A 13,449-nucleotide genomic window follows, 5' to 3' on the forward strand; every position below is an offset into this window, starting at 1 on the left:
GACCACCCAGAGGTTGATCAAAAAACAACATTCAGATGGTACCTATTCATAAAGGTTTATCTTGAGCCTGTTCATGAAAATTACTTTCCCAAGCAAGTCGGTCCGAGCATGACTTCCTCGTTCAATAAAGTACTCATATTTTTAAACAAATAAAATATATCTTCAATTCTAGTCAGAGATGCAAATAACCTTTGGGAAATATATTTTTCCACAAAGGCCGATTCCAGCATACTCTCCCCATTCAAGGTAATACTTTTATTTATAAACAAAGAAAATATCTCTTGGGTGGTCTGACTTCGACTAGAGATATATTCAGTTCTTTGTGCAACTCACTCTCTTCCGATTCATATACACCAGCAAAACATGTAGCAAGCTACAGAGTGATTTTGTAGAATAGTCACTATTTCCTTAGCAATTTCTGACGAGAGTTCTTTGACAATGTAAACATATATACTTCATTATTTTACATGTAGCAAATATAATTTTCCACAAAACGTGCACAACCTTAAGTCTGTTTGGCACCACTGTTTACTTTGGCTGGCCGTACGTTGCTTCGACTTTGTGCTGAGTTCTTTCCTCACAATGGCTTGGTCTATGACTTCACCGTCTGGGAGTCAGGGTAAATCTGAAATTAACTGCCCCTTTAATTCGACAGGCAATAAACAAATAAAGACAAGCCAGTGGTCATTTTCTTATAAATTAAAAAATAATTATTCATGAAAGTTACAAGACTCTGATCATTCATAAGTTGTGACTAAATACAAATGCTTTGGGGGTTGGCAGCTTCCATTAGTAAAGTTATGGCAAATAACCCTAAGTCCAGGGAGTTGTCTCTACACAGTGTAGATTCATGGGCTTAGAATAGGGTGAGACTTAAGTCAGGGGTTTCTCTGTGACTGGTATGAAAATCCTAGGCGGCTAGCAGAATGTGTCTTAAGTCAGGGGTTCCTCTCTGACTGGTGTGAAAGCCTCAGGCAGTTGTCAAAGTTCTCGAGGCTATTTTTGCCCTTCATTATATTGAGAATCAAGTGAGCTTAACTCCACCTCCAATTCCCAGAATTCCATTTCAGAATTCTATAAAACCAATCATAGGCAGTTTTTGTAAATTCTCAAGCTCTAGAAATTTTTTCTTCTTTTCTATCTTAATCTGCATCTCTGACTGCCACTTCTGACAGAGGGTTCATTGCTTTCACTTCATTTGGACTCTACCTTTCACCATCACTCATGTGGGAGGGCCCATCCATCATTTGCATAACCAAGGGGGTTTTTCCAAGTGCCATTCCGTATGAGTAAAAAATAAATAATTTGGTTCTCTTTTGGGGGTTGATCAAGTTCCCCCGGACAATAATTAATAGACACTTAACTTTGAATCCACCATCTTGCTTTTCCTTATCCAAAGAAACTCATAACCTCTGACCTATATTTCGGGTGACCCAATAATAATTTTTGACTACCCAGAATTTGATTAACTGCCTTTTCTTTACAGAGGTGGCCTATTCAGATAAACGTATCAAATCACAAAAAGGCGACATTTCTGACATTTTATTTTTTTTAGATATCTTTGTATTGGAACATCACGTTTTCAGCTAGTGTTCTTTTTTTAATGGCCATTTATCTCAACAGAAATTACCATGAAAGAAAACAGATTTCTTCTTTATCAATATCCACAAATAAATGTGTGTATTAAACTGATACCATTTCCTTACATTATCATCAATATCATCCCCACCATTGCCACCACCATCATCAACATCATCATCGTCATCATCAACGGTTAATATACTGCCTTCTTATATCTTCAAATTATTTACTATCTTATGCAACTTGAATTTATGATTGACTAAAACCAGTTTGTGGACTTTTTTTGTTTTCCAGGACAACTGTTGAATTTAGACAACTTGAGCATTCAGCATCATTTGTATCTGTCACCATGTCTTGAAATGTTTCCTTTAAATATGTTCCAGCTCCCCTAAGGACGGTCAGCGAATCTGACACATAACACACCCACGACTACTAGACGAGTCATGGGCTGTTAAGTAAATAAGCATTATGGGATCTGAGGACAATAGTCCGTTAAATAATCTGTTAAATAACATGTCACCTCATAACCATTGTTTCAGCAGAACAGATGTCAAATAAGTTATATGAAGCCACTACTCTGCTTGAACAATATATTTTCCCATAAGAAAATAATGCTTTATAAACACACGAAATTCAGATTTTTCCACTACAACAGTAGCTCCACTTAAATAATTAATTTGTAAACTAATAATCAAATTAGGCTCAAATTTTGATACATCATAAATGAAGGTTAGTACTTTATAAAATCATATAGATTTTTTTATCTGTGATAACATCTATACGGCAAGCCCGGGATTTATTGAGTAATGTGTTAGGTGTTGGAGTCAGAATTTTTTAAATCATTGGAGTCAGAGTTGGATGTTGTATCTTGCAACTCCATAATCCTGGTTTAAACCCACGAAACCACTACTGTGCTTGAACAGTATACTTTCCACTCAGAAAGCAATGTTTTATAAACAATGTTTTAACCCTACTAAATCAACCCAAAGCAAGAGCAAGTCTTTTAAATACAAGCAAAAAAGGTTTCTTGTGAAATTATTCTTTTTTCTTATCAAACTAAAAACTGAAATAGAAAATGTTCTTTAAATGATTTCACTGCAGAAAATGAAAAGATAATTTATATTATTCAGGTTAGACGGAGCACTAGTCTTATCTTAGTGTTATATGGAGCACTGCCGGGGCAACGCCAAGTAACCTGAACGATTATTATGATCGTTGTTGATGTTTGGAAAATAGAATGTAAGAAAATATGTATCGAGACGAAGTAGGTTCTCTCTCCTCTGATCTTGATCACGTTGTACAATGGGGAAAGGAGTGGCTGGTTACTTTTAATGCATCTAAAACCAAGCTTCTATCTTTACATCATCAACGTTCTGATCCCCATCTGGGATCAACTAAAATGAATGGCTCTTGTCTTGGGGAGGCCTCAAGTTTTGACAGGCTTCTGGGCTTGACCTTTACTCCTGATCTTAAATGGAATACGTACATCAAATCTGTTGCCAAGGCCGCTGGAAAAATGGTCGGATCCTTCTATCGATCCAGTAGATATCTCACTGCTGATGTAATTCTCTATCTATATAAGAGCCAGATACGTCCAACGATGGAATAATGTTGCCACATATGGGCAGGAGCTGCTAGAAAAGACTTGTCCTGCCTTGATAGGGTTCAAAATAGACTCCATGGCCTGGTGGGAGATGTCCTTTTCTCTTCGCTGCAACCTCTATCTCACAGAAGACATCAATAATTCCCCCCACTCTTTATCTGTGCCTAAACCTAAACATAGATTCCATTATCAAAGCTTCTTTCTTAGAACTGCACGCCTGTGGAATATAGTTGTCTTCAAGTCCAACGTGAACAAGTTTCTGATGAGCCGTTCCACTTAAGTTAACAAATTTACCGAACTTCCATTACTATCGATTACTATATTGTCCTTTTGACTACTCTACACTCTTTAACCCTTATCCTTGAGTGGGCTATCGGCCTTGATAAGTGGCGACGCCTATGTAAAAAAAACAGTAGGTATTTTACAAAGAAAATTATTTACAGTAGAAATGTAACACAGGAATATTAAAACAAACAGGAATGTTAACTAAATGACTACAAAGAAAGTTTTGTTAACTTATATGGAACGGCTCTTCAAAAACTTGTTTACGTTAGACTTGATGACAATCATATTGTAGTCAGCTGGAAAGCAGAAAAACGGAAGACAATTCCATAGGCGTGCAGTTCTAAGAAAGAAGCTTTGCTCATGGAATATACGTTTATGTTTAGGCACAGATAAAGTGTGGGGAAATTAGTGGTAGTGTTTTCTGCTAGACGGGTGTTTCTTGTGAAAGTTTGGCGAGGGGGACCATAGATTGGAGCTCAGCCGAGCACTTGCCATGAAAATAACGATAAAGCAGAGACAAAGTCGCAACATCTTTTCTGTGAGAAAGAGGTTCATAGATAAAGAGTTTTCTATTCACTGATCTACGTTTCTTTTAAATTTCAGTATATATGTGACCAGTCGTTCTTATTTTATATAATGTCGAACGCCCTGGCACTCTTATGTCCCGCTTTCTGTGCTTCTTTCTCTTTGTGCACGAGAGGAAAATCAATTATTCTCGTAATTTTTTAGATAAACAAAATATGTGACAAAGATGGATTAGTTGATGACGTAATGAGATGGTTTAGAAATGTAGTCAGAAATTTAGAGTAGGGTTAGTCAGAATGGAGGAGTTGGACAAGTTAGCACGGAATATATCAGCTTCAATGGAAAGTCCAGAATAAAATTTATATAAAATGAACTTGGTATTTAGCGTTCCTGCAAAGAGTGACAATTGTTTCAGGACTGCAAGAAACAGATCAGAAAAGTGAAAGACCTATTAGTCTCCATGAAAAAGGTATGTTTTTCCTTTGTCTGGATCAAGTGGACAAAGATGGTTATTCATTGTTGTAAAAGATTGTCCCATGTACATATGTTTGTTACAATGTGAACAAAGTTATGGAAACGCCCACACATCTATACTAACACGCATATCACACGTACGTTTATATACAACCATTCCCGCTATATAACATTAGTTATTATATTCATGACATTTCGGCCGATGTAACCTCTGATCTCTTTCAGGTGCATCTTTTCTAATTTTGGAACTTTTTGAACTTGTGGACCTTCTTGTCAAATTATGAAACATAAAAACATATTAAAAACAGAAAATCTTTGTTTGAATCGTAATTATTTTTATTGTTTAATTTCAGTCTACTGGAAATTTGCGTTGTGGTATTTCGGTATTTTACTCGTTGATACTGGCATCCTGCTCTTTCTGTGGACAATAAATTGGAAATTTGTTTCAATAGGTATGTTATGGTACTACCGATTTTCCAACCATCACCCTCCAAACGAGATGAACCCAAACCTTTGTTACCTGTCTTCTAAACGAATAAGTGTAAACATCTTAAATTTATCACCATCAATTAGGATCATTATTTAGATCAACAACATTGTATTTTTAAATATTGTATAGGGTGGACAAACAGTTACTGAACGGGTTGGATCTTTAATATATCCTTTATTTTTTATGATATCTTTCTGTAATTTTTACACAATCTGATTGACATTGGGAATTGATTTTTAAAAATGCAAATTTCACACAATCTTTCTTTATGAAAAATAATGTTTTTTGACTGTTGCCTATTACTAGTTGCCTACTACAAGTCTCTCTCTCTCTCTCTTTCTCTCTCTCTCTCTCTCTCTCTCTCTTAGACTTCTACTCTAATAGATTCTTCCCCTAGACTGCTAGTCTTTGGAATTCCCTCCCTATTTCTTGCTTTCCTGATTCCACTAACATGCAGAAGTTTAAATGTAATGTGAACAAATAACTTACTATTCAACTCCCTACAAGCTTCTGTTAGACATTATCTCAAATAATAGCTCCTTGCATCGAAGTGGGAATATGCCTCGTTTAGGGTGAAGAAGAGTAAAAAATGTTTGATGTTATATATTTGCAATTTTGTTGTCCTATTATATGCTGAAATGTGAGAAAACTCACATTTAAAATCCATTATCTCATTCTCGTATCATTTCTCTCCATGCAACGCATGTCCTCGACCCTCGCTTACTTTTTGTTGTCACTTTTCCAGTATTTTTACCATTCTTTGTGCTGTTCAGTTGCAAAAACATTGCAGTGCTTTACTTCGGCTTGTATTTGAGAGAAAATCGTAAGTAAATGATTTTTTTTGTTCTTATTTCTTTTTTAACTTTACTGATCGAGACGTTATATGAGACGTTATCTTATATGAGACGTTATCTTATAGTGCGGACATCGGTGAAGCATAATTTTTTGTAAATAGAGAAGGACAGACACTGCTATAAAATAGAAAAGTATATACTCTGCTTTAAAATAAACTTGGGTATACATTGCTATGGCAAAAGTGTCTTATTATTAGGACTATGATAACAGCATGTTCTTTTCATTGCTCTATATAAAAGCATATAAGATCTCAAAACTGATGAGGATTGGCTGAAGAAAGCTTGATATGGATATCTAAAACGGTCCTAATTATCGGGCTTGAAACCGACGGTACCAATGACTTATCTCATCTAACAACTTTCTGTACACAAAATACAAAATATAAAAGCATACAAGATATCAACGAATACACACTCGAGAATCAAAACAATGAAAAGAATATGCTGTTGTCCTAGCCCTAGTTATTACTATGAGGGTTATACCACAAGTAATGTCTCCTATTTTTTTTTATTTCGTCTGAATAGATCAGAGTAGATTACAAATCACATTGTTATGATCACTGAACTTATGCATTCATGATCTGAAAGTTTAATCTCTTTGAAGCAGATATTGATGATCTGAGACTCTAAAAAAGCAACTTGATGTGCGTCAGAAGCAGAGATGCGTCATTGAATTCCTGGTAAAAATGTATTGAAAATGGTGGTGACTATGTAGAAAAATAAATTCTAAATCACAAAAGGTTGCTCGCTTTAATGGTACTACTCTTGTCTTCCTAGCTCTTCAACTTTTTAATAAAAAAATAGGAGGCTTTACTTTTGGAGCGATCCTTATATAAATTAAGAATTGAATAGACTTCTAGGAGCAAAGTGTTGTACCTGTTGTTGTGGACGTTGTTAAATGCTGTCAACCACATCGAGAAAGACAAACATAGCGGATGAACAACAATAAAAGAAAGAACGCCTACCAAAATATGTAACTTACAAACCACGTTAATTTATTACATGCGACTGGTAAAAGACCTGTTTATAAGAAGAGAATAGGGGGAGAGAAATCTCCACATACCAGATGACCTACCAGGTGAAAAGAAGCTGAGAAAGAAAAAGAGAGGAAGGAAGTTGATATCGCCACCTACCGGTTTAAACATGCAACTCTGGAAATAAGGAGCGATAACCATATGTGTCTCCAACTTGATGGTGTTGTGCATTGTGCCCATGTGTGTGCGAGGTAGGCTTGAATAGCAGTTTCACAACACGTCTCTATACTGTTTTGTTCTTTGTCTGTTTTATTCTCGTTCAGTGAAGAAGCGATTTTTTTAAAAGCAACTTTACACAATTTTTGTCTCAATCCAGAGGGACCTTTTTTGGGAGGCTGGGTTTACTTCCACATTAAAATCCGACCTTGTGGGGAGGCAAGTAAATTCATATAGATGTTTCTATTGTGTAAAGAAGCGCTTTATTATTAAAATCGGCGAACTGCTTACAATGCTTTACATTAAACATTAAATAAGAACGGTTGTAAATAAAAAAAAAACATTGAAGTCGGTATTGTATCTCTGCTTATATATAAAAGACATCTGTGTGTTTGTTTCCTATGGACACCAAAACGCGTTCGTTTCCTACGGCGTTCGTTTCTTATGAACACCAAAATGGCTAAGCCAGTTTTCTTTTTAATTTCAAGTATTTTTATGGGTTTTTTTATCGGAATGCCTCCAATAAGTTAACGCTCTTATACAGCCCAACATCACATGTACATTTGAGGCTTTATCACCCGACAAGCAGAAGGACCCAACATATAAAATCAACAGTAGGAATTTCCACAGGTAGTAATAATAAATGCTAAAGACGTCTTCTTTGTTGTAAATTAAGATTTGTCATAATGGTTAGAGCGCCAACTAATGGACGGGGAGACCCGGGTTCAATCCTCGGTTGTATCATGCCAAAGAGTAAAAAATCGTACTTGATGACCTCTTGCATTACATGTACACAACTAGCCAACTAGTTGATGGTCTGCAGCAAAAATAGAAAACCAGTTTTCATCGAACGGGAATGGAATCATGTCATCTTTTCCATGGTAACAATTTTATCATTTCACCCTAACCCTAACCCTAACCCATTAGTAGATATTTTAGATCCTTACATCAAATAGCTCCATATCTTGTCTGGAGCTATGTACATGAAAATGGATTTGCTTATTTTGTTATGAATTAAATGTAATAAACTGTTTTCTTATTAATACAAACATTTCGACTTTCTATTCCATTTCAGGGGGATTGATTAACATGCATTCACCGAAAACTTATAGCAGAACCAGCATTAACACGTCAACTGAACGTGCTGTACAGACGTCTCTGCCACAAGCCCCCAATTCAACTACAACAACTCCAACGAAAACCGAAACACAATAACAACCATAATAAATGACAATCGCAACAAATCAAATGACAATCGCAACAATACCTACAAAAATAACAATTTCAACAAGCTAAATGAATACAACTACAACACACAACAAAAAAAAGAAAACAATTTTAACAAGATGACAACTGCAACAACACCCCACCCAAATACACATAATTACAACAAGTCAAATGACAACCACGAAAACATAATTCCAATAAGACAACCGCAACAACACCTCCAAAGAAAACAATTCCAAAATACCTAATGACAATTACAACAATATGCATCCAAAATCAATTACGATAAGCAAAATAACAATTACAACACCCAAAGAACAATTCCAACAAGCTAAATGACAGCAGCAACAACCCACCAGAAAACAATTCCAACATAAAAATGACAACCGCAAAAACACCTCCCAAAAAATTCAAACAAGCAAAATAACAACCACAACTACACCACCAAAAATAATTCCAACATATCAAATTACAGTCGCAATAACACCACCTACAAATAATTTCAACAAGAAAAATAACTACGACAACAACACCCAAAACACAATTCCAACAAGCTAAATGACAACTGCAACAACACCACAAACAATTCAAACAAGCAAAATACTAACCACAACAACACCCAAAAAAAAACAATTCAATCAAGTTAAATGACCACTTCAACAACAACACCAACAAATAATTCCAACAAGCAAAATAACCACAAAAAAAAAAATTCAACAGGCAAAATGACAGTCACAACAATACCCCTAAAAAAAAACAATTCCAACAAGCTAAATGAGAGCCCCAACAACACCACCAACAAATAATTCCAACAAGCAAAATTATAACCACAACAACACTAAAAAACAAATCCAATAACCCAGATGACAACCGTAACACCACCCAAAAACTATTATAACAAGCAAAATGACCACTACAACACCACTAAAACAATTCCAACAAGCCAAATGACAACCGCAACACCCCCCTCAAAAATAATTCCAACAAGCTAAATTATAACCGCAACAACACCACCCAAAAACAATTCTAATGAGCAAAATGGCCACGGCAATACCCTCCCCCCCAAAAAACAATTCCAACAAGCAAAATTACAACCGCAATAAACCACCAATAAGCAATTCTAACAAGCAAAATGACAATCGCAAAAAAAACTTTAATTACCTGAACATTTCTGAATTAAAATGAAACTAAAAAATTCTAATAATATAAAATTAAACATTAATTAACTAAACATTTTTTGATTTAAAATAAATTTAAGAAAATTGTAATAACACAAAATAAAACATTAATTATCTGAATATTAATTGAATTTAAATAAAATTAGTAAAATTCTAAAAACACAAAATAAAACATATATTGAATTAAAATAAAATCAACAAAAATTCGTTTTCTCCAAAAAATCACACATACTTCAATAATGACTGCACAAAACAATTCATTAATTGTAAAAGTCATACATTTTAATAGAATGACGAGTTTAATTAATTTCACAATATCTTAATTTTATTTCAATTTAATAAATATTCAAATAATTAATATTTATTGCATTGTATTACTTTAGTTTATTTGTTTTGTTTGGACTAAAAGTTATGCGAAACATTTTCGGATTTAAAGAAATTTTATTTTATTAGATTTAAATCATACATTTTTTTTTCCAGAATTTTCTTAATTTAAAAGGAATTCTTAAAAAATCGAAACAAGAAAATTGTAAAAAAAAAAAAATATACAAGACACAAGTTCCGAATAAACTCCTATAAATTACATTAATTAACTCGACCCCACGTTATAATTTAAATGTAAAATAATTTAAATGACAAATGCAACCCCCCCCCAAACAACAATTCCAACAAGCCAAATGACAACTACAACACCTCCTAAATAAACCATACCAATAAGCTCAATTGACAACTACACCCCCCAAAAGAAATGAATCCCAAAAATGTAAATGAAAACTACAACAAAACCCCTCCCAAAATATTATCCTAACATGCTAAATGACAACTACAACAACATCTTCCAAAAGAAACTAATCCAAACAAATTACAACTGCTACAAACCTGAAAACAATCCAACCAAGCTACATAATAACTGCCATCCTCTAAAAAAACCCCCAACAATTCCAACGAACCAAATGACAACTGCAAAACATCCCCTAAAAACTGCGCTTTCTCCCCACAATAAAACAATCCCAATAAGACAAATTACAACAGCAATAACACTCCATAAAAACAATTTCAACAAGCCATATGAACACTCCAACAACAACCTTAAAAAAATTCCAACAATCCAAATGATAACCGCAAAACCACCTCTTCACAGAAACAATTCCAACACCCTTCATAATAACTGCAACAACACCCGCCCCCCCCCAAAAAAAAATTACAGGCCAAATGACAACTGCATCAACACCTTCTGAAAAGAACAAACTCAACAAGCCAAATGATAACCGAAATAATACTTACCCCCAAAACCAATCCCAACAAGCCTAATGACAACCATAATAACACCTCAGAAAATCAACTACAACAAACCAAATGATAACCGCAACAACGCCCCCAAGAAACAATTCCACCAAGCCAAATAACACCGGCAAGAACCCCCTCAAAGAAATCAATCCCAACAAACTAAACGACAACTGCAACGACACCAAGACAATTTCAACAACTCAAATTACAACTGCGATAGCAACTCCAACAACCCATACAATAAATCCATCCACAACATAAACATGTATCCTATCAACAACTCGAATAGTCGAAATGACAACACCAACAGAAACCCTAACAACCCAAGCAAAACCAACAGGATGAGCTAAAAACATCCCCACGCAAACAAATAGAACCCAACAACAGCAACCTTTTTGGAGAGCTACATTAATAAGCCGATTTTGAAAATAAATATCTAAATATGTCTCTCTCCGCCAACCCCCTCCCCACTTAAAATAAATTGTTCTGTGCATTAAAAAGCAGACCCCGTGTCTTATTTTGCTCTGATGAGAAATAAAGTAAATTGCAACTTTTTTTATAAAAAATAATTTCTAAAAAGATTTGTGAGTAAAATATGTATTTTTACGGGTATTTTCATTTGTTTGTGCAGAGAAAAAATGTAAACATTTATATTATGTAAAATTTACACAATTAAAAAAATATGCGGTGCCTTCAATAAGTTTCCAGACTATTTTTACACAAGCATTATAATTGTCGTAGACTCTTGAAAATTCAGTATGTTATTGTTATAGATCTTATGAGATGACTGACCAATTTTTATGATTTCAGGTTCAAATTAACAGCCACAGCAGGAATTGAAATACACTCCACTAAAACCTGATTATCACAACTGGTGAATTTCAAAAATGCAATCTGGACTTGAGGACACTTTAGAAGAACAATATGCAATAAAATTCTGTTTTAAATTTGAAAAAAAAAAATACCACAGAAACGTATGGAAGGGTTCAGACTTTCTTTGGATCATTTTGCATGAAGCGAACATAAGTTTTGGAGTGAGTCTGTAAGGAATGACGAGAGGTGTGGCAGGAGTAAGGAAATCAGAACACCAGAGTTGATTGGCCAAATAAAGAATTTCATGGATAAGGACATAAATGTGTCTATAGACAATAAGTGCATAGTTTGATGTCAGTGTGGGAACTGTACACACAATTATTTGCGAGGAACTGAAGATTTGCGCAAAGTTTGTCTCAGTGGTGCTCAAAGAATATCAGAAAGAAAGACGTTGTCATAGGCATCAAGACAGTTCCTCACTCTTTCTATAGCTCAGACCTTGCTGTCTGTGACTTTTGGTTATTCCCTAAGCTCAAGGAAAACCTTAGAGGCTTCTATTACCAGGCAGTTGAGGAGATGAAAGAGACTGTGATGAGGGTTATTGACATGCTCACACAAGAAGACTTCTAGGGGCCTTCAATAAGTTGTTGGAATGTTACAAAAAGTGCATTGCAACCGGAGGAGATTACTTCGAAGGGGACTAGAATTTCATTTGTTTACTATCAATAAAAGTGTCCATGCAAAAAAAGTCTGGAAACTTATTGAAGACACCTTGTATGTTTGTTATTTTTTTTAAGTTGAAAAGAGATGATCATGAGATGATCAAACATGTAAAATAAAAACAATTTTCAGTATTCTTTATGAATTTCCTCAATAAATTTTCATTTTATTATAATTTGTGAATTTATGAAATATAGAGAAATAAAAAGGAACAAACCGTGTTCTCTACCAAATTATTCAGCCATTTTTTTTTGTTTAAACATTTGAAATTTCTCATAAAGTCTATTCAGACATGGAACAAGCTTTTTAATGGGCTTTTGGCCGATAATTTGGCTGCTAAGGGGGTAAAAGTTCAAAAGACTCTACCAAATTCCTCCGCCAATTCTGAGTCTAAACACTTGGAATTTTAGATGTACGTTACCTGGACATAAGTCAAACTTTATATATATATATATATATATATATATATATATATATATATATATATATATATATATATATAGGCAAATATAGTTATGAACAGTGCATAGCGCCTGAGTAAAACAGGACTGATCTGCTAGTATATATATATATATATATATATATATATATGTATATGTGTGTGTGTGTGTGTGTGTGTGGGTCGGTGCATGTTATATAGGGTCTATATAAGGACGTTATACTCACATATGGATATGACCTTAAACTATATCCAGTGGTGAGGCCCCAGTTTGCGGGCTTTGGGGAGTGTGGAGCCACCCTGTAATTGCCATTGCTCTCAGATCCACTCTGACCCGGAGTGGTAGTACCTGTTAGGGTCCCAACTATGAGTTAAATAGAAACCGAATTGAAAACAACAAATATATTCTATTAAAATAATTGTCTTCAAAATCTTTGGATTCGGCATTAAATAGCCCGAAAAGGGTTGATATGCCGTAAAACCACCAACCAATCAGTCAATCACATTCAAGAAACTAGAAGATCACAAAATGTTAAGATACGTATAAATACATATATCAACACGTCACAACGTTAAAGAGATATTCGTTTAATAGATCCTGTCATGTGCACCTCGTTTATACATATACTCTCGACTATACGATACAAAGTCTCTACCAAAAGTGGTTGAAATCTTTGCACTAGTCGCATGTGAAGTGTGTTGAGGATGCTTGAGCGATCCAGGCAGGCTGCGACACATTGATGTTAAGCAACAGGTGGAAATCACACAATGTATACATCAATC

The 13,449-nt window shown here is 34.7% G+C and overlaps 1 protein-coding gene across 1 annotated transcript in view; it reads left to right on the forward strand.

Moving 5' to 3' along the window:
• Nucleotides 1-12,463, forward strand: part of LOC145248739 (uncharacterized) — a 123,574-nt gene extending 111,111 nt beyond the window's left edge. The window contains exons 4-6 of the mRNA XM_080110386.1: nt 4,822-4,920; nt 5,704-5,781; nt 8,078-12,463. Of these exons, the coding sequence (XP_079966512.1) occupies nt 4,822-4,920; nt 5,704-5,781; nt 8,078-8,217 (317 nt within the window). The 3' untranslated portion in view covers nt 8,218-12,463. The remainder of the gene's footprint in view (nt 1-4,821; nt 4,921-5,703; nt 5,782-8,077) is intronic.
• Nucleotides 12,464-13,449: the final 986 nt, after the last annotated feature.

This window comes from Euprymna scolopes, chromosome 27 (assembly GCF_053919585.1).
Source record: "Euprymna scolopes isolate OS-2025 chromosome 27, ASM5391958v1, whole genome shotgun sequence".
NCBI lineage: Eukaryota > Metazoa > Mollusca > Cephalopoda > Sepiida > Sepiolidae > Euprymna > Euprymna scolopes.